The sequence below is a fragment of the Gymnodraco acuticeps genome, unplaced genomic scaffold (genome assembly GCF_902827175.1).
Source record: "Gymnodraco acuticeps unplaced genomic scaffold, fGymAcu1.1, whole genome shotgun sequence".
NCBI classification, from domain to species: Eukaryota; Metazoa; Chordata; class Actinopteri; order Perciformes; family Bathydraconidae; genus Gymnodraco; species Gymnodraco acuticeps.
In genome coordinates, this window is record NW_022990590.1 from 4,814,782 (window position 1) to 4,838,107 (window position 23,326).

Genomic DNA, 23,326 nt, shown 5'->3' on the forward strand with positions numbered 1-23,326 from the left:
AGGACTTCAATTTAAAACATGCTATAGGGACAAGTGCCCTCAGTTTTTTGATTGAAGGCATTCCAAGACCAAGGACCATAATAAAAAAGACTCCTTTTTCCAGCCTCAGTCCGCACAGCAGGAACCTGGAACCGTATCCAGGCACTGGATCTAAGGTCACAAACTGGGGCAAATCTGGCACATATGTACAGTGGAAGCTTACCTAAAGTGGCTTTACACATGAATAAAAACCAATGCTGCATCCTACGCATAGTAAGTGAGGACCATCCAGTTAGGCTATACAGTTTGCAATGATAAGTCCTATAGGGTGCATTTGATATATAACGCAGTGCAGCATGGTAGAGTGGGTCAAGTTTGGCCAAAACAGTGGGACAGGCAAATCTATAAATGGTATCACCGTAGTCCAGCTGGGACAGGAATAAGCCAGAGACCAACCTTTTACGGGACTTAGCAAATGTCACAATATTTACTCATGTTTTCTCCGATCCGCATTATTCCTGTCGAGCTTTTTGCTTTGTGTTTTTTTTAATTATTATTGTGTTTTAATAAAAAGATGGCAACTCATTATGGAACTAAGAAAAAAAGAAAGAAAATGTTCAAAAACCTTTTGATGTGTATGAATCATCGTCAAATATAATCATAGAGAATTATTCTCCCAATAAAGAATACTTATTGTGCCAACTTCTGTTTTGATTTTGGATTAGTGTTTTGCTTAAAATAACGGATGCTGCATTCAATGCCGGCTTTAAACATGGCTGAAAAGAAAACAGAAATAAATATTTCCTCATGTGATAGCTCTCTACTAACACATGCAAAATAAGATAATGATGTTTTAGAAGTAGCCCTACATTGCACGTAGCCATGTGACCATGACGCAGTTTTTTTTTTGGCTAACTTTTTACTTCTGCCGATTCCATTTACTCTCCAAAATTCATTAATAATATGACGGGATTATCCTGCTGAAAAAAACTGCAAGTATTACAAACATGCGTTTTCCAAATCAAATCCCATTGCTTTTTGTCGAGGGAGCCCTTGCTAGCTTCCAGGTGGGACTACAAAAATGTGTCACCCTTCACCACTCTATAACGTCCTGTTGAATTATGAACGTAGATATCTATTAATGTGGGTTTGCCTAAGATCTTATTTTCTGCAGTACTCCCAAATCCAATTTTAAAATGTTTTTTCCAGGGAGCCCTTGCTCTGCTAACTTCTGGGTTGGCCTACACAAAGACTCATCACTGCACCACTCTATAAACACAGGAGAAACACTAAGCAACTACTACTGAGAAGCTAGTCCAAGCACACATTTATATCAAATAACCAGATAATTTAGCTGTTGTGAGCCCAACTCTTATGTCTTATAACTAAAGAGAGTCCTGGCAGTGAACTGTGTTTCCTAAGGGGTGTATCAACGTATGGATAATCTAAAATTTCTAAATGGTTCAATGCTACCACAATAGCCCAAAAAATTAAATAAATACTGGCGAGTTCTACTGGACTAGCACATTCTGCCATCTTCCGCTCCATGTCTCACTACCCCTCTCTGTAGTCTCACCGGGTCTTTCAACTCTCTTAATGGAACACAAATTAGACCCATTTCACTGCATTGTTCAAATGAAGCGCTAAAAAACAAGTTGTTCTTCCTCTGGCAGTTTCAGCTCATTAGGAGAAACTCAGTGAAAGAAATTGGGAGTGGGGAAGTGGAAAACAAGTAAATTGTCTCCAGAAGTCAGAAAGTTCACACACATTAGGATGTTTCCTAAAACATTTGTCATCATAAACAGACATGCCAGTGTGCATGATACTGAAAAAAACCAATGCATCAGATACAGAGCAACAGCCATTTTAACAAGCATCCGTAAGCACACAACACACAGCAACGACTTGGTGACAAGAAGCATTCAGTAATATGCAGACAGTTAATCAGTAATTGCTTTAATGAGGTTGTCATTTAATGAAAATAGAAAAACAGTGGTTTCGTTTCAATCAAATTGACTGTCAAAGAGTCAAGAGCCGCGTTCACACCGCAGTACATTTCCCACTTTAGTTCCGATATAGTTCCGAAATGTCTCGTTCACACCAAAAAGAGCCGGAACTCAAATGAGTTCATCTGAACCTTTTTTTACCCCCTGCTAAAGAGCAGGGACTTTCGTGGGAGAAAAAGGTTCCTATGTCTGATTGGCTGGGCGGATTGCAAACCACGCCCGTAAAACTCCCAAAAAGTTTTGTGAAGCCGCCATTTTATTATCCTCGCATTAGCATTATTAGCATTAGCTCAGCGCACAAACGCAGAGAGACTAACTTATGGCAACACAAAATAAAACATGGGAGCGGTGGAGATGAGGAGGTGTACTGAAGCCAGTCCCCAACTCCGGGGACTTCCGGCCGGGGACTTTGGGTGGCAGTATACGCCGTGAAGTTGTTTGCAGCCTGCCAGTAAACCCAAAGCAGAAGAAGAAGTGACGTCAGCGGCTTCATTTGCCTAATCCTCCCCCAGGGACTTATTCCGGTGTGAACGCGATCTGTATTTAGTTCAAGAGAACTAAAGAGTTCTCATGAACTAAGCTCTTATGAACCTTTGTGGGAAAAGTACTGCGGTGTGACTGCGCCTAAGGAAGACTATCCTTAAGACCTTGCTATGCTAAGTATTTACGCCTTTCCAGAGGTGGGAGTAAGTCCTACATGAGCAAGTCTCAAGTCTTAACCTACAAGTCTCAAGCAAGTCCCAAGTCACTGTGGTGAGAGTCAAGCAAGTCAAGTCAAGTCATTGCTCAGGTCAAGCAAGTTACAAGTCAAGTCATACGAAATTCTGATTAATAACCCCAGTTTCCGCATTTAAATCAGTTAAAAATATTGTGGTTATGAAAAGATTAGTTTTATTTTCAACATAAACAGCAATGGAGAATGGGGTGCTGAAATTATAACCCTATACGTTCTAAAAAGGGCTCTAAAGTGATAACAGGAGTACAACACACATATTTGACATCAACATGTTAAGCCTCCTGCCCTGGCTCCCCTTCAGCAGGGTCACAGCATTCCTCCTGTCTAAGGTGCTCCCATATGACACTCATATGTTTTCCTAACTGTGTCAGTGCACAAAGAGATATTGCATCAGTGTTTTTGTGTGCAGACAGTGCGACATTAAGATTAAACACATTTATTTCATTTGGGAACACCCACATATACATATGGAGTTGGCCAGACAAATGCCATTGTCGGACAAACACACCGAACACACACAGAGCAGAGCAGAGCAAAAACACACACACATCATGCGCCTTAGTGACCGGACATCTCCTTCATAAAACGAGTAATAGGGGCATTAATCGGGCAGTTCGATGTGTTTAGAGTAGGGCTGTCAAACGATTACAATTTTTAATCAGATTAATCACAGCTTAAAAATTAATTAATCATGATTAATCACCATTCGAACTATGTCCAAAATATGCCATTTATTTATGTATATTGTTGTGGGAATGGAAAGATAAATGAAAGAAGGCGGATATATCCATTTAACATACAGTATCTATGTTTATTATTAGGGCTGCACATAACTGGTGCGCAGGTGCGCATGCGCACCTCCGCCAAAAAAAGAGCACCGGGTCATTTGATAAAAGGCGCATTTGCGCACCAACATTGAGAGAGAGAGAGAGAGAGAGAGAGAGAGAGAGAGAGAGAGGGAGAGAGAGAAGGGAAAGAGAGGAGAGAGGAGAGAGAAGAGAGAAAGAGAGAAAGAGAGAAAGATATTTGCGAGTTGCATATGAATTCAGGGCCGGCCCGTGGCACTGGCGTTTTAGATGTTCGCCTAGGGCGCCAGATCTGTGGAGGAGCTGCGCTGGCAGTTCTGGGAGGGAAAACATTTTTTTTGACCGTTGGTGCTCATCCTAATTTTCGGCCTTGATGTAACAATATTCATAATCAATCAATCAATCAATCAATCACTGTTTATTTATATAGCCCAATATCACAAATGTTACATTTGTCTCAGTGGACTTTACAGTTTGTACAAAATATCAGTATGACAATATGACACCCTCTGTCCTTAGACCCTCACATCGTAGTTAAGTAAATGTAACACCCTTTTCACCCCGGTTACACGTTTCATTTGCCCTGTACGATGGGCGCTGTAAGTGATTAAAATGGGGGATGTTTGCTTATCTGGCGCCCGCAGCTCACAGCCAAAGTGCGAGGGAGCTAGGGAGAGAGGGAGGGTGCACCGGTACCGGCGCTGTTGTTATTAGAATCTGGTGCCGTGCTAGCTGCTCTAACGGATATAAGAAGAAGATGTGTCTCCAATAATGTGGAGGGAGAGTCCTCTCCAGTCAGACTGAGAGGCTGATACTACAGCTCAGTGAGGTAAGGACTCTGAGTGTTTAGATAGTTCACTTTAGTCTAAGTTCAAACGGTTTGGTCACAATTTATGTAAACACATATTTCCAAGGCACTCCTTTATAATTATTGGGATAAACAGGTTTGAAATCATTCCAATGTATACTATAGGACAGTAACCAAAAATATATATATATATAGAGATAAAAAAAATGCATAAATAAATGTTACGGTAAAATAAGATATGAATGAACAACACAAATAAAATAAGTTACATTCATTTGTTATTGGCTATGGTAGGTTATTGGTTATGTTCACATACTTATTTGATTACATCCACTTGTCTAAGATGACAGAGACTTTCGACCCAAATCCAGCTGTTGACTTGTGGATGCAAGCAGCTAATCGCAGACTTAACCAGAGAGAAAGAAGTAGGCCTACATCATCAGCTACCATGTCTGACAGAGAGGAAGACAGTGAGGAGAACAGTCAGGAGGGTAGTGATGACAGCTTGTAGGATTACTGGTCGTGCTAATGTTGTCTTGTGTTCACCTCTGTATGTGTGTTCTGTGTTCACCTCTGCATTTGTGTTCAGTGCCGTGTGTCTGGCAAATCAAGTCAAGACCCCCTCAAAAGTTACGATTTATTTCATTTTATGGATGAGCACCAAGCAACATCTCCAGGTGCTCCTTTGAGAACCAGGGCAAAAAAGTTATGTGCACCCCTGTTTATTATAACATTTTTCTGCGTGTCAAAATGAAAGACAACCCACACACCTATCAATCATCAAACCGTGGGGTCTTAATTCATTACGTGTTGATTTCTATCAACGGGGGAGTACTTCAGGAAAGTCGACAGAGGGGGGGCGGCTATGGAGTACTTCGTGACCACAGAGTGTGAACGATCAGCTGTTTCAGCGCAGTTTTCCAGTGAAGGGGGAGGGGGGAGTCTCCCTCCACAGCCGGTTGGCGTAGTTTTGGCACAATTCTGTTGTACAGACCGACGTTAACAGCAGCCCTGTCTGTGCACACGGAGACCGACTCTGTCGTCCGGTGATCTAACCGCCTTCTGGGAAAGCTTCACAAGTACGTCGGTACGCAAATGCGCTTTGTGACACAAGTGACGGTACGCATTTCAGATTACACACATAACCTGCGTACCAGTTATGTGCACCCCTGTACTACAGCAAAAGTATTCTCCGTCGGGACTTCCTGCAACAACACCACGCCGTTATCAAAGATGTTCTATTGAGAAGACGATCACTACGTGACAAAAGTTTTCAAAACCGTGGCTACTGAAATCAATCTTACTAACTGCTGTCTGTGCAATATACTCCGCGCGAGTTGGCAGACTTTATTTTGCTTACTTTAACATCATTTTTCATGGTGGGGCTAAGCCATTTCTTGGTATGGGTGTAGCCTACCCCAGCCATACCCTGGCGCTGCCACTGGTGGCACGTATGGGGCGGGCCATTCTGCACATGCGTTAAATGCGTTAAATATTTTAACGCACTTAATTCAAAAAATTAATTACCGCCGTTAACGCGATCATTTTGACAGCACTAGTTTAGAGGTGTGTGTGGTTAAACGTAGCAGCCTGCGGTCGCTCTTTAGCTGTTCTAATTAGGGATGCACCGAATATTCGGCCACCGAAAATTATCGGCCGAAAATGGTTCGGCCGATCATCATTAACCCATGTTTGTATAATGTAGTTAACTCCGTGTGTTGCTGCTAGCATACATAACACCTGACGTGGAAACGTTACTCGTGGATGGGGCTACAGAGCTGCTAGAAAGACGGTCGAACCCGGTACATTCCTCCGTCTGCATGCGGTGCACTTTTGCTAAATGTTTAGACAAATTGCTCGTGCGCCCTTACATGCTCAACTCGTATTGCACTTATGGTAACAAGTATTCTCCACATCGAGACGGGTAAAGTTTAACCACACCTCGGAGCGCGTTCTCTCCACCATCTCCGCAGTGTGCTCCGCTGCATGTAGCAGCTGCATGTGTGTAAACTGCCCCGCCTCCTCGCACACAGACGGGGGAGAGAGATCTCGTCTGATCGAAAATACATCATAGACGCATTTGTTGTCTTTGCACAGGGGCGGCGCCAGGGGGTATCTTGGAGTTGCTATAGCAACTCCAACAATTGGCCTAGCAACGGCTTAGCAACCCCATTGTTTTGATATGAAAATGTATCATATTTATACACATTCTCGCAGCCCGCGAGAATGTGTATAAATATGATACATTTTCGCGGGATCTATCAGGGGCGGGTCGTTGTAATTTACTGCGTGAACTGTTACTTGGCTAATTCTCAGTAGATCGAAAATGGAAAATGTTCTCACAGTCACAAGTCAGCGTAAACGACCGCGATCTCCAACGGAGCCGGTCCAGCCGGACAACCCTGCTATTCACAAGGATCCCGATGTTCACTATGAAAACCGGGAGGATTGGGACCACGAAGAACAGGTGCCCCCGCCAACTGACCCGCTGCACCCGCAGCAGCAGGACCAGCTAGCTGCTACCACGAGCTGCAGTGGAACTAGTGGAACTAGCGCTGCTCCTCTCCGCACCGTAATTGACATCAGCCAGTCAGCCTGTGATGGACCAAGACGTCCTATGCTGAGAAAATACCCGTCAAAGAAGTACGGACTGCAAATGCGGTCATTCCATCGCCGATGGTACGAGCAATATACTTGGCTAGAGTACTCAATGACTATGGACAGTGTATTGTGTTTTGCCTGCAGGCATTTTGCTCATGAAGGACGCCGGTTCCATAAAGAAACCGCCTTTACCCATGACGGATTTAGCACCTGGGTGAAAGCTACGCAGTCATTCATTACTCATGATGTGAGCAGTGGACATAAATGTGCCATGGATGCATGGTCTGAATTTAAATTAAGGAAAGAGAGTGGCTCAAAAATCAGCAACGCACTCAGCGAGGGACATTCAAAAACTGTATGTGAAAACAGGGAATATATGCGGGCAGTTGTGGAAGCATTGCGTTACACTGCGTGTCAAACCATTGCACAACGAGGGCATAGGGAGAGTGAAGCATCATCAAACAACAGGGGAAACTTCATCGAAGTTTTAGACCTGATTGGCAAGTTTGACAAAACTGTGGCAAAAAAAATATCCGATAATCCGAGAAATGCAAAGTACACACACCACGACATACAAGATGAGCTAATTGAGCTGATGTCAAATATGGTCAGGGACATGGGCGGCGCCAGGATTTTTTTGCTGCAGTAGCTTAGCAGTTGCTATATGACAGTGTGTAGCAGGGAGTTAGGGAGATACCGCCCCTTCCAGGTGTGTGTATGTGTGTGCGTTTTCCGGTGGGTGTCACGTGAAAGTCATGAGTGTTACACTATTGATTGGTTCTGTAAATAAAGAGAACGTTTTCGACATTGAAGGCTTGCGTGATCTTGAATAGCGGTGAACGCTACAATATGAACAGGCTCGTGCTTGGCCCACTGGTATTGTTTGTTTATTTTGAAAATTAACTAGCAACGCCGTGCTGTCATATAGCAACTGCTAAGCTACTGCAGCAAAAAAAATCCTGGCGCCGCCCATGTCTTTGCATATTAGAAACGAGTTGGCGACATTAAGACTGCGATATAATGTTGTTTAGCAATAATACATGACATATATAAATGTACTGTATGCATTCAAAAGTGCTGAATAAATGTTTTATGGACCCATAATAGTGATTATTATTTAAGTTAAGTTTTGCCATAATCATGTCTATTTCCATAATCAGGTAACTGAACAACATTGGTAAAAAATGTATACATTATATATATATATATTTCTATTAATCATTTTCGGCCTTTGGTTTTCGGCCAACTTCCTATTTTCGGTATCGGCCAAGAATTTCCCATTCGGTGCACCCCTAGTTCTAATGAAAGTAAACACAGTGAAGGCGTTGTGTAAAAGGCACCCACCTCTGCGCCTTTCACCACCATACACAGGCAAACTAAAGGATTTCTCATCCAAGGCCTTTTTTAATCACGTATTAGCTGCTTACATGATGCTGTTGCTCCATGTGGCTGTGGCTCCGCATTGAAGATGATCTTGCACTGCATTCCTAAGTGAAATCAACATGGTGTTTTTCTAATTAGATGCTGTCTATGTACCTCTCTTTTCAGTGTCGAGGGAGTGCAGCAGCTTCTCCTGTTGATCGAGGCGCTGCAGGAGAGCCGTCTGCTCAGAGTCCTGGCTCTGCCTCAGGGCCTTTAACTGATCCCTGGTCTGTTGTTGCTGCTTCCTCAGGCGCTGTTCTCTTGTGTTGCACTCCCGCACCTCCTCACACAGCCAGCGTATCTTGGTCTGGTTGGTGAAATACATTTAGAATCAATGGACTGGAGTGATATGGGTATCAACGGTTCTTCTAAGTTTAATCAAAACTTAAGGGCATTATGAAGGGGCATTAACCAATATAGATATGTTTTCTAACATTGTTCAGTGTTTCACTATGGTACTATTTACAGTTAAACAATCTTACTCTGTTATCAATAGGGTTGGGAACCGAAACTCGGTTCCAGATGAGAACCGATAAGAAAATGCCGGGTACCGGGTACCCATACAAAATACACAATTTCGGTTCTGCTTAACGGTTCCTAAACGTGGTAGACCCTGTATTCCAGCGGGTCCGTCTGCACCGCGGTGACCCGGTGGAATACAGGGCGGACCTGGAGAATCACAGAACGGCCGGTCGTCAGCGGGCCGTATACGGCCGGCTCGGTACGCTGACGGCCGGCACCGCCCTTAATTTTAACGGCATCATGTAAGTTGCGCTGACAGGCGACAGAGGTCCACAGTTGCCCCGCAGCGATGCTCCCCCCGCCCTCCCGTAGACAGTTCACGAGCTCAGTCACTTCATAACACCAAAGATGGGTCGCGGTAAACGCTCTGAAGTGAGGCTCCACTACACTAAAAAAGAAAAGGACGAGGCACAGTGTTATGCCTGTTAATAGCTTGCCACAGGCATAGCTCAGTTAAAATAAAGCACAGCTATTGTGCAATACATTTGTATTGCATGTATATTTTTTATTAGTAAATTTCAGTTAAAGCTTAAAAGAATAAAGATATTTTTGTTATCTAAACGTTTGACCTCTTTCTTTTACAATTTTGGAATCGAAACGGGGAATCGATAAGAACCGGAATCGATAAGCAGAACCGGAATCGGAATCGATACATTTCAAACGATACCCATCCCTAGTTATCAAAGAACCAAAGTACCGTTAAGTAACCCAACATTTTTAAAGACTAAGGCCTTATATTAGTTCCTGCCTGTCGGGTGTTCTTTTACCCATAATGACCGCCTCGCTGCACATTATCCCTTACATAAATCATACCTTGATTTTACTAACATAGAAAGTGCTAACAAGGGAGTTAATTATCCCTCTTGTTCTGTGGTTTTGTATTCTTCTGAAAGAATTTCTGACAGGAGGTATACATTATGGTGATAAGCACCATGAATTGTGAAAACACATTTTAACAAAGTATCATGCATCACCGCCGCAGCCATAATTACATGTTTCATTTGTACAGAACGTCGTTGCAATACTAAAGAGGAGATGATTTGTGTTGGAAAGAAGTCAAGTGGCAATTTTACTGCAAAAGACAGGAAGACACACAATAAAAGAAAAACTGCATCTTATCATTTCATCAATTACAAAAGCAAAACATCATGTTGAACATAATGCTGGCTTAGAGGAATGATAGCCAGAGAAATACTGTACTATGATTGAACTTCTAAGGATATAGCAAATTCCAATTTTCCTTGAGCTCATAATTATTATGGATTATGGTCATAACCTCAGTTTCATTATGATCACTGATGACTCTGCTACACATCAGTGCTCAGCTGTGGTTGCTTCTTCTGGTTTCCTCTATAATAAATCATCTTTTCATAGGGGTTATGCTTTTGTAAATGTTTTAAAAACACACAAAAGCATATGTACTTGGTTAAATCATTATTTGTTCACAAGGACCAAATAACACTGGTTACATAGATTTGTTGCGATTGTCTTTCATTCATCTTCTATAAAGTGTAGGCCTGGGAATGAGCATGGTGTTCAAGGTCGTGCCAAGTACTTCATCTTGCATTTTCTCAATTATATATTTGATTATTTAGACAAATCCCTTGTAAGGAAAAGCAGCACTGCGTGTAATAATCATACCTTTGTCTCAGCTAGCCAGCGGTGGGGGTCTTTCACTAATCCAGGTTTCTGGGAGATGGCCTGTGAAAACAGAACAGAGATTACTGCAAATGTAAGCAGTAAAGCGACTGCTTTATTTTATTGCTATTTAACTATATTTTATTACGGTGTCCTTAAAGATTTCTTGTTTTATATTTGATGTCTGCACCATGACATCAAGTCAAATTCCTCGTATGTGTGAACCTACCTGGCAATAAACCTGTTTCTGATCCTGATCTATACATACAAGCAGTGTTTACAGTAACGCTGTTATTTTTGACAGTAACTAGTACTCTATCGCATTACTTTTTAAATTCAGTAACTCAGTTACCGTTACTACATGGTGCGTTACTCCGTTAGTTTTTTTTATATAGTCAACAGCCAGGCGAACAGAGATGAGAACTGTACTTAAGTACAGTACTTAAGTACAGTACTTGAGTAAATGTACTTAGATACTTTGCGCTGTGGGCGTGTTTGTGTTGTTTACTAACAAGACTATCATGGCGGCGGCGGAGCTCAAGTCTAGTTTCTCCACCTGGAGATATTCTCACTATTTCACTTTTGTCGAGCACAAAGAAAAGAAAGTTTCTGTTAAATGTAAGTTGTGTCCTGGTGGGTCAAAGATCTTATCTACTGCCCAAACCAGTAATTCAAATATCTTAAAACATCTGCAAAAACAACATGCTGGGACGAAGCTAGTAGCTAAGACCACAGAGACTCAGCCGACGCCACTCCACCTCCACCTAAGCAACAGCGGCTGGATTTTAACCAAGGGACTGCTAGCCAGGGAAAAGTCGATAAAGCCATTGCACGGTATGTTGTAGAACACATGCAGGCTATTGCTACAGTGGAGTCACCCGCTTTCAGGGAGCTAGTTAGCATGATAGCATGTCCGGGCGGCACACGGCATATATTATGGGACGGAAAACTTTTTCCAACTACCTGGAGAAAGAATATACAAAAATGGAAAGCCAGCTAATATCGATGCAATCCAGATTGCATATAATGCATGTCAAGTTGATCAACAGATTGTATTATTCTTCAATGCAATAACAGTACTGAAATGAAGGCTATAAGGGCATTAATGGGAGCTCTTTTTTCAAGTAACTAAAACGTTACTTTTCACAGTAGCTTGTCAGCATCAACAATACAAAATGACTTTCTGCAAACTCCTAATGACCCCACACACACACACACACACACACACACACACACACACACACACACACACACACACACACACACACACACACACACACACCACACACCACACACACACACACACAAGATGGCACTTTGTTCAGAGCACAACACACAAAGCAGGCATCGACACAAATAAGATCAAATATGTACAAAACCGTGGTAAAAAAAACAACCCAAAAAACCCTGTTTGTGTTACATGAGGAGATGAACACATGGAATATTTATAATCCAATCGTACTTTTAGGCTTTGTAGTTTATTAGCGTAACCGCATGTACACAATCAGGTCTGTTCAGGTGTCCTTATGGTTGCACTTTAACCAATGCACCAACCGAAGGAGCAGGTCATCGTTACTATATATTAATAATGTCGAAACAGAAACAAACATGGGTTACCATGGGATATGAGAAGAAAACACATTGCGGTTAGATGATATGTGTATTTACCAATGGACTTCCAGGTCATCCTAAAGTGGCAGCTTTATCTGAAACTGAAACAAACTTTCTGATGCTCCACTTCTCCAATTTCGTCAGTAATGGAAGGTTTATTATGTCCAATGTTTACTGATGGCTCAAAAAACACGAATTTGGTTTTCATAAAAGAGCTAAAATAAACTAAATTAAAAAAAGTAAATAATTGATCTTTGCCCAACGATAAATCTTTAGTTTCAAATTTGCAAGGAGACTTCCTGCCACCCTGCTAACATACAAAGAGACAAGAGCAAACGCATAACTCCCGTGCTACTACATAAAGGTAAACAGCTCCAACAAACACACATTCCCATGTACTAAATCACACAGTCAACAAAAAGTACAACAGTTTGTATTATTTCCCCAGGTTATGGCAAGGTGTTTACGTGTGATCAACACACATGGAAAGCACACAGCAGGATTTCTTTGACCCTGAACATAGTCACTGCAGAGGTGTCAGGCAACTTTTTCATGCTGTCATTCAAAACCAAGATCCAAGCAAAATGAATTTCCCAAGTTGTTGCCACGGCAGAGTGCTGCTGTGCTGAGGTCCCCCATCTCAGGGAGTGTACAACGGCATGGCAGAGCGTGTGAATGTGTCGGAGGATAAAACATGAGTATATGCTTCTCGCTATTTCTTTTCTACTGTTTTCACCAACCATCAAAGGCAGCTGCGCTCAGTGGCAGACAAAAAGGTGGAGAAACTGTTGGAAACTGAACAAGTAGGCTGGGAGTTTAAAGTGCTGTCTGTGGGGTTGAAGAGAGAAATTCCACTATTTTCTCAGCAGCACCGCCGTGAAATCCAAATGTCTGCCACTGCTCATTTAAATGTGTGACTGTGTGGTGTATATGTCTATTTCAGAGTGCGACTACTACCGTGTGTCTTTGATCACAGTTTGTTTGATCCCCTACTGCTGAGAAAATGGCAAAGATGGCAAAGTTTAGAGAGAAGCAAAGAGTGGAGACAAAAATGTTGATGTCATTCTATGTATTTGCACATGGTAACCTTTAAACCTGTAACACTTGAAATGGATTGTTCTTGGGAATGGTAAACTTTTTCAGTATTTTAACTCAATCATTGTGTCATGTGAAGCAGACAAAAGAAAATAACTTCACGCGATGAAGTAATGTATGTTTGTTTTAAACCATTTCTTAAATTACATTTATAAAAGAATCCATGGTAATATATACAGTTAACGTGATGTAATGTTACCTATATTATGAGATATGTATATATTTTACGAAGACTTTGGCCATTCACCCAAGCCTTTATGACAGCGTACTACCCTATTAAGTATTAACTTCACTACACTGTCTTACAACTTCTTGCATTAGTGCCTCTTAAGAGAAGGAAGATCGGTATCATGAGGTAACTGAAACCTAATATACCCCTTAAATGTTAATGCTCCCCCTCATTAGGCCAATCACTCGTGAGTTTGACTTCTTCCCAACATGACAGATTACAGATGAGGCGAGGCATTGGCTGGCAGCTCTGGCTGCAGCACTGCGGGCCAGATAGTGAAATCTATACGAGCAGATAAGAGCAGGCTGGGTTAGGGTTACCTCCTGAACAATAACAAAATGCCTGCGTGTGATGTTTGTAAAGTTCCAAGTAAAGTCGTCCCTTGTAAAGTCGTCCGATGCCTTCCATTTCGTTTCGTAAGAGGATAACCAAAGCGAACTGCGCTTCAATTCAATTCAAATTCAATTCAAAACCTTTATTTATCCAGGTAAAATCCCATTGAGATCAATGATCTCTTTTTCAAGGGAGACCTGCAGCAGTAGGTTCCACAAGAAGACATAAAAACATAAACAACAAAAGGACATCATACAGCAAAATGTACAGGGATTATAATTTACATATCTAACCACAAGTACAGGTACCAACAGCATCTGATTTTGTAGCATCCAACCGAGCTTTAAAAACATGTAGTGGTACTAGCTTGGTAATTTTCCATTCTTTTTGCAGACTGTTCCATGTTAGTGGAGCTGCACATCTAAAAGCTTTCTTCCCTAAGACAGTCCTAGCACTTGGCACATTTAATAAAACCACAGCATGCCATCTCAGGCAATAAGTACTTTCAATTCGCAGAGAGATCAGAGAGCAGATATAAGAATACAATCGGCCATTGTTGTTGTTGTCGTCGATGTGAGGGATTTCCGCGCAGTTTGGGTTTTATGAAGCAGGCACGTAAACGGTGACGTCATGACGCAGCAGCGGCAGCTCTGGGCGGTGTGAACAGAGCGGGAGCAGAAAAGGGAAACTGGAGCTGAACCAGAAAAGCTCCCGCTCGGAGCTGGTGTGAAAGCCGCATAATGCGTCACAATGTGAAGTTAGTAAACAATGGAGGTGTTTCAGGAGGGGGTGGGTGGTAGAGAAACTCCCTCTTGAGGGGACTTTAAGATGTTAGCCTTTGCAGACCATTTACATGCACAGAACCTATATTATGCACTACAGGAAAGGGAAAAGCATTTAAGGAGCCACTGAAAGCACAGGGGGAGGAAAACATACCTTACAGATATATATATTCTAATCACAGGGTAATTGACTAGTCGATTCAACTTGAAGAAATAGCATAACCTTTCTTACATTGGATAGCAAATTCTATGGTGCACTTTGCCCAGTTCATACACGCAGAAACATAAAAAATACTCATACATAAATTATCCCAAAAAAAACCTTCACCTAGAGATGCACTGATGCACAGTTAATGGACTGCACTTATATAGACATACATACATATACAGTACAGCATTCTCCCATTCACATTATGGCAGGGTTCTAAGGGCAACTAACATACACTCACATACCGTTGGCCCTTGCCACCGAGGGCTTTTTGGGCTGAAGTGTGTTGCCCCAAGGACCACAGACCTTCGGATTGGTTGACAACAGAGCTACCTCCTGAGCCACAGCGGCCAATCAGTCTTGTATATCCAATGTTTTACCGTCAAATGTACCTACCTGATGGTTTTATGTAACGCACAATGCAACACAGAGAGTACCTTAAAGCCACACACACAGAAAATAGACTGTGGAGGATTAACCTTAGGGAGAAAAAGGTACTGTCCCTTTTTAATATGAAGAACAAATGTGAACTTAATTTTTCATGAGAGGAAATGTATAACAAAGTTTGTGTATTGTCAATTAAGAGTATTCAGAAAGAAAACAAACTGCATAAGCATGACAGACTAAAAACATTGTAATCAGACATGAAAATTGCAATCAGTGCACCTCTACTCTATCTGATTCTAACATATTCACCCTATTAAAGGAACAAACATCTTTCAATCAATAAGAGATGGAAGAATTTCAGATTGAATGCAAGCCACCACACAGCCTTCATCACAGTATGTACAGTTTGTGCAAGATAAGTGGGCCTTGATGGGGTAGGGTGTATGCATCATATAGTCATATAGAGCTGATGAGATTAGATGATCATATTCAGATTGATTATCATAATTTTCTATAAAAAAGTATACAAAAGTGATCGTTCTCATAAATAATTTGCTATATTTTATTTTTTACATTGTGGGACATTTAAAGGTGGGGTAGGTCATTTTGGAGAAACCAGCTCGAGTGCGCTAGAATTTGAAAATACACAACCGGAAAAAATCTGCCACTTCCTTACAGAGTCCCTCCTCCAACACACACGAACGCGCACATGACCAATGAGGGCACGAGATAAGTTTGTGCACAGATGGAAGGCTGACAGGCAGGTAGGCCATCCAGTTATTTTAGCCGGGCCGGCTAAGATGATTGGTTGTGCTTTTTACAGTACTACGGCTTCCACTGATTAAATGTTGTTATGGATTTGTCAAAGCACTTCAGATATTCATTGCTATCGGGATGTTAAGAGCATTCCATGGAATATAACAAAAAGTGTATCTCGAGCCGGTTTCTCAAACTTACCTACCCCACCTTTAAGTGATTTAATTTTGGGGTTTTGACTGCCCAAAACAAGACATTAAAGTTAAAATGGAAATATTTTTACTTTTCTTTGATGTTTAATAGACTAAATTATACATTCAAAATATACACTGCAAATTAATAATAATGACGTACATTTTAAGGGATATGTTTTTAACTTTAACTCTTAAATCAAAATATGGCTGTGTGTGCTGAACATACAAATACCATTTTTTTAAACAACTACACACCTGACAACGTACTTTAGATCTTTGCTTCATCTTATTCATCTCAAACTGTCCACATGAATTGAATTGCCATATGACACTAGATATTGACTTTAACATTGTATGAAATGACTGCATGTAAAAGAGTTGCAAATAGTACCAAACTGCAGCACCTTTACCACACTGTCCCGCTTCTCCAGCCACACTGAATACAAATGAACTGGCGTAGCATGACCGGACAAATAATGAAGTAAGCAACTGAGTTTTCTAATGAGTTTGTGGACTATTGGAGCTAAACGGCAAGTCAATATTGTACTTTTGAAGCCCCTGCAGTGGCTGAAATTGCTAAATGCAGCTTTAAACAAACTCGAGGTAATTAAATACAATGTAATTAAATAAATGACCTGTAGTTTGTCTTCACCGTTCCTAGCCAGGCTGCGACAGGCTGCATCCAGTTCCTCACCCATGGAGGTAAGGACTGCCTCTTGCTCTGCTTCCATCAGCAACACCTTCTCCTCCAGCCTAACACGCTCCGACTCTGAAGCGCGCCTCCGCTCACCCGACCTGACCTGTGTTAGGGGGCGAGAGAGAGCCGAGTGGGGTATTGTGGGTGAAAATGTGCAACCGCCGTCAGGAGTTCTGTCATTTGAATCTTACAAGACAGAAGTATTGCAGTTGATTTTTTTGAAGATCACTTTGAAAAATCCAGGTTTGATTATTAGAAGATCAATTCCAGTAGATGTAAGATTACAGGATTAAAAGGATGGTGCAGGAATGAGTCATATACCCAGAAAAGAGTTAGCATTTAAGCACTTCCTGATTCCATAGTCTCAATGTTTTTTTTTAATGAGCTGTTCCACTCCACTGGTGACCGTCTGAAGCTTTTAGGTGCTTAAGAAAAAGGGCCGGTGGCCGGTGGCTAACAAGTAACTAAATGAGAATTCTAAACATCATCACGCCAAATGATGAACCGCCTTTAGCTTAGCGGTAGTGACATGAAGTCATGAAACCGTGATGTAGTTCTGTGCTACCCTAACGTTAGCTTATTACTACTGGCAATTGCATTTACTCTTCAACCATTATAAAAGTGGTGTTAATACCTGGAGATGATCCTGCTCACTTTCATAAACATTTGTTTTGCCACAAATGTCTACTCTTTTAAATGTGTTATTATGCGCAATGCCTTGTTTTGTTTTATGTTGCTGCAACAACAAAAAATCCCAAATTGGGATTAATAAAGTACATCTTGTCTTATTTTCTGCAATTATTCCAAAATCCAATGGAAAAATGACATTGCTTTTTATTGAGCGAGCCTTTACAAAGCTAACCTCCGGGACAGCCTACAAAAATGTGTTTTCACTTCACCACTGTATACACAGATAAAAACAGATAAACCTTGGGCCATTCAGTGTACTCTTTCACAAACAAACCTAGTTAACTTTCCTTCCCTGGCCCTCACTGTCAATAGTTTCCCAGCAGGACACAGCGATCGATAAGTCTGAGGCACAGGAACCAACTGATCAGTGCTACCCGGGGACCATGGATCATTACCCTGTCTCTGGGATAATAAACCGCCTATGTTATATTAATAAGAGCCGCTTTTTCTTCATTCACCCGATTTACAATCAATACATGGATCCCCAAAGATCCCCATACAACTTATCAGGGGCCTGTCAGAGAAGTGAATAGGGGTTCAATACTCCATCTGCGGTTGTAAAACACCTGAGGACGTATTGATAAATCCCCTTTAAAAATAGTGCTGATCTGGCAGCACTTAACCTTTTGAACCATACTTAAGTCTGTATGATCACGTGGCCTAAGCAGATATAACAAATCTTCATGCAGAGAAGGAAGGTAGGAAAGCTATGTCCTTGATGGTAGACATTCATAAATATATAAAAAAAGAATGTGGTTAATTGTATTGCACTATCTTTAAGAGAGTACGCTTGGAAGGAATATCAAAAAAGGTTTCAAGGTAACAATGTGCACTCTATTAGAACAGGTAACATCAGTGTCTGCACATTCTCTCCATGCACCTATACACGCATATCTATAAGCTTGTGCTGTATGTATATTAATTATTAAAAAAAATACGAAATGAATCATACTTTATCATTCAAAAATGTAAATTAAAATGATGGGTATTAACAGATTATGACGACATTTCTACGAACATGTCCGTCAAAATGATTGACAGCGCTATAACCGCTGCGGATGACTCACGTCTGTACAATTTGCCCAACCATTTAGATATCTTTCATTTCAACGTCCTTGGACTTCAGCTGCCACGAGTAATTAGAATCAGCACAAATACTTCAAACTTTCTGATACTCACTCATTGGAAGTTTCACGTCATCTGATATAACGTTATGAAAAGACCAGGAGGCGGGGCTTACTTTGTCATCCAGATCCTGTTTGAGTAGCTGGTACTTTCTGCGGAGAAGTGCATGTGCCTCGTCTTTTGTGCTCAGCTGTGCTGCCAGCTTATCACACTCATCCTTCATCCTATCCAGCTTGATGCGCAGAGCTGCACACAGCTCCTTGTCTGACGCTGCATCTGCCTAGTGGAGAAGGGGGGGTGTTTAAGGCATGATATACAAGCAATACTTTGAGATAATGAGGACTGATGTTTATCTGCTGCGAATATATCTACATAAAGCAGGCTGCAGTTTGTATTTCTGTGATATTCAAGCCTCGAGATATACTGGGAGTATGATTATAAAGTGTAAATAGGTTTTCCAAGTGGCATTAGCATTGATATCAATTCTGCCTCTTCATACATCATGCCAAATTAGTTAAAATCCTACCTTGAAACTTTTCTAAATATATATAAATAAATATATATATTTTTTTTTTTGTAGCGATATGTTTTCTCTACGATCTATTTTCTTAAAGGTCTCCTATTGTGCTATTTGTAGGCATATATTATGGGTCTCAGATATATACAAATATATAAAAAACACGTCTATGGTGTGTTTTGCTCAAAATACCAAACAGATCATGCATTTCAGACATCCCTCATATCCCTCTATTTCAACCCTGTTAGAGAACTGCAGATTCTGGGTCAGTAGCTGCTGCCCCCCCCCCCCCCCTTTGGAGCGTGCAGAAATTCCCTCTTTGGGATTGTAGCCTTTGCAGACCATTTACACACACAAACACCTATAGGGAATGGAAAACCCCAAAAAGCACAAAAGGGCCTCTTTATTATGTGGAGTTTATTATATCAAATATGTCTATCTTTATTTCTAAATGTTATGAAACATGTCTTTTATAAAGTTTGTAGTTACTGCCATTAGGTCCTTGACATAGAAATTGGATGACTTACAGGAGGGCTTTTTCCTCAATAGCTATGCTTTCTGCCCTCCCACTTCAACTAATGTGGTTTTCTTGTACCATGTCTGTATCAATTGTCAGTATTACATTTGATATAGTTAATACAAAAAAGATATCTAAAGTCACGTATTGCAGGTACAGGGGGAAACATCCACAAAGTCTGACATAGCATTATTATTGTTTGTTGGGTCAAGAGAATGAGTAAATGACATCCCCTATCAAAATCATGGTCTAAGTCCTTAATATGTTTCTCAGTCGGGCTTATGCTCAGGGGTGCACATAACTTGTTTGCCCTGGTTCTCAAAGGAGCACCTGGAGATGTTGCTTGGTGCTCATCCTTAAAATAAAATAAACCGTAACTTTTGAGAGGGTCTTGACTTTATTTGCCAGACACACGGCACTGAACACACAGAGGTGCACACAGAACACACATGCAGAGGTGAACACAAGACAACATTAGCACGACCAGTAATCCTACAAGCTGTCATCACTGTTCTCCTGACTGTTCTCCTCACTGTCTTCCTCTCTGTCAGACATGGTAGCTCGTGATGTAGGCCTACTTCTTTCTCTCTGGTTGAGTCTGCGATTAGCTGCTTGCATCCACAAGTCAACAGCTGGATTTGGGTCGAAAGTCTCTGTCATCTTAGACAAGTGGATGTAATCAAATAAGTATGTGAACATAACCAATAACCTACCATAGCCAATAACAAATGAATGTAACTTATTTTATTTGTGTTGTTCATTCATATCTTATTTTACCTTAACATTTATTTATTTATGCATCTTTTTTTTATCTCTCCAGTTTTAAAGTATATTTTTGGTTGCTGTCCTATAGCATACATTGGAATGATTTCAAACCTGTTTATCCCAATAATTATAAAGGAGTGCCTTGGAAATATGTGTTTACATAAATTGTGATCAAACCGTTTGAACTTAGACTAAAGTGAACTATCTAAACACTCAGAGTCCTTTACCTCACTGAGCTGTAGTATCAGCCTCTCAGTCTGACTGGAGAGGACTCTCCCTCCACATTATTGGAGAAACATCTTCTTCTTAGCTAGCACCAGATTCTAATAACAACAGCCCTAACAACCCTCCCTCTCTCCCACGCTCACTCGCATTTTGGCTGTGAGCTGCGGGCGCCAGATAAGCCAACATCCCCCATTTTCATCACTTACAGCGCCCATCGTACAGGGCAAATGGAACGTGTAACCGGGGTGAAAAGGGTGTACATTTACTTAATTGTGAATATCGTTACATCAAGGCCGAAAATTAGGATGAGCGCCAACGGTCAAAAATGTTTTTTTCCCTCCCAGCGCAGCGCCTCCACAGATCTGGCGCCCTAGGCGAACATCTATAACGGCAGTGCTACGGGCCGGCCCTCAGTTAATATGCAACTCGCAAATATCTTTCTCTCTCTCTCTCTCTCTCTCTCCCCTATCTCCCTTCTCTCTCTCCCTCTCTCTCAATGTTGGTGCGCAAATGCGCCTTTTTTCAAATGACCCGGTGCTCTTTTTTTGGCGGAGGTGCGCATGCGCACCTGCGCACCAGTTATGTGCAGCCCTGCTTATGCTTGTAGAAGACAATCCAGCCTCAGCTCAGACATAAGCTTTCTATCTAGAGTGATCACTTTATCACACAGGGCTGAAGATATAGTAAAGTGGAATGAACAAATGGATAGACTGCGAGAGACAGCAATGACTAGGAAAAAAAGAAAAAAACTGGAAGTGAGAAGAGAGGAAAAACAGATGGAAAAAGCTACATTTCAACTGGAGGGAGGCAGTAAGAGGGGGATTAAGACAGCGCGAGTGGAGGAGAAATCAAGAGTGAAAGGACAAGTATTAGAAAATAAGAATATTTAAAGCTTTCTTCTGACAGTTGACTGTATCAAAATCGTAATGCAGGCCTCTGGTGATGTGACTATGGGTGGGCTTCTTAGGGACATCTGCAGCACCCGTGGGCTAGTACTTTAAAACATTCTAGCAAACGCCCTTGTCCTTACAGTGCTCAGAAATGACACCATTACAATGAGCTATGTCAGATATTAATGCCATTCTGCACCGCTAATGGGCTAAACTCAACCATATCAGGGAGGACCATACCCCTTAAGAAACAATGTACCCATGAGGGCTCATCATTGGAGATATCGAAAGGCAGGGAGGCGCGTAGGGCACTGGGGGAGTATGCCAAAGTGGAGTCCCCTATCTGCAGCGCTGCCTTGATGAGACTTCTGAGGTCTTATATCGGGGTTTTTAAATATTCACGCTTTGGGCTTTGGAATGGCCGTGAGGATCCAGGGGGCTCCACACACCATTAAGAACTCAGCTATCCTCGATTCACCCGTACTCAGAGGACAGAGGCCCGACCAATGAAGGAAATTACCCCAAATGAGGATTTTGTCTGTGTCTCGCTGAGTCGGAAATGTGCCAGATGTTTAGTGGCTGAGGCATGTTACCCCGCGCTGAATTTAAAAGTGCGTGCCAATGAGACTCTAAATGTCAATTAGAGTGCGGCGCTCTGTGATCCATGCCCAGGTGCACAGAAAAATATATTTCTTTGGGGTTATTTTGACCTTGACATCTCAAAGGATTTATGATTTATGTATTTTTGTCACTTCTGTTGCACAATCCAGGGATCAGCACAGCATTTTAAATGGGTACCGTTAAAGGTCGAAGGAATAGTACAAAATGTTTGGAAATACATCTTTTTGCAAAGGGTTTAGTTGATACCCCTCTCATTTCTGTGTCATAAATACCTAGCTTGAAACAGTTGATTAGCTCACTATAGAGGATACAAACAGCTGGCATGGCTCTATAGAAAGATACAAATATCCAAGTGTTTGAACAACTGTGTAGATGTGATGTTTTTTGCATCAGGGCGATAAAAAGATATAACACATTTAGATAAAGCTCAAAGGATGGCTTATTTCATTGCAATAAATCAATCATTATGCCGATCATGGACAGCATTAAGAGGGGAAAGAGAACCTATTTTGACAATCCCAGACACTAATATTAAATATTACAAAGAAAAATAAACTCCTTAAGTGTTGAAACATTTCAGCCTGCTTCAATAAAACAAATGGGTACCACTTTACAATAAGATACCCTTATAAACAGGGGTGCACATAACGTTTTTGCCCTGGTTCTCAAAGGAGCACCTGGAGATGTTGCTTGGTGCTCATCCTTAAAATGAAATAAATAAACCGGTCTTTATTTGCCAGACACACGGCACAGAACACACAGAGGTGAACACAGAACACACATGCAGAGGTGAACACAGAACACACATGCAGAGGTGTAGCACGACCAGTAATCCTACAAGCTGTCATCACTACCCTCCTGACTGTTCTCCTCACTGTCTTCCTCACTGTCAGACATGGTAGCTGATGATATAGGCCTACTACTTCCTCTCTGGTTGAGTCTGTGATTAGCTGCTTGCATCCACAAGTCAACAGCTGGGTTTGGGTCGAAAGTCCAGTTTTAAAGGATATTTTTGGTTACTGTCCTATAGTAGCCTATACATTGGAATGATTTCAAACCTGTTTATCCCAATAATTATAAAGGAGTGCCTTGGAAATATGTGTTTACATAAATCGTGACCAAACCGTTTGAACTTAGACTATGAACTATCTAAACACTCAGAGTCC

The 23,326-nt window shown here is 41.4% G+C and overlaps 1 protein-coding gene across 7 annotated transcripts in view; it reads right to left on the reverse strand.

Annotated features, from left to right (window-relative positions):
- LOC117554203 (centrosomal protein of 128 kDa-like) overlaps positions 1-23,326 on the reverse strand; it is a 104,851-nt gene that overhangs the window by 19,731 nt on the left and 61,794 nt on the right. For 4 of the 7 annotated variants that reach the window (XR_004570243.1, XM_034228502.1, XM_034228501.1 and 1 more), the window contains 4 exons: positions 18,741-18,905; positions 16,749-16,913; positions 10,522-10,581; positions 8,473-8,665 (listed from right to left, as the gene is read on the reverse strand). Coding sequence is in view for 3 of the 7 variants with exons in the window: in XM_034228502.1 (XP_034084393.1) it covers positions 8,473-8,665; positions 10,522-10,581; positions 16,749-16,913; positions 18,741-18,905 (583 nt within the window). In the remaining 4 variants the exon portion in view is untranslated. The remainder of the gene's footprint in view (positions 1-8,472; positions 8,666-10,521; positions 10,582-16,748; positions 16,914-18,740; positions 18,906-23,326) is intronic. The other 3 variants (XR_004570245.1, XR_004570244.1, XR_004570246.1) reach the window with 1 other exon arrangement.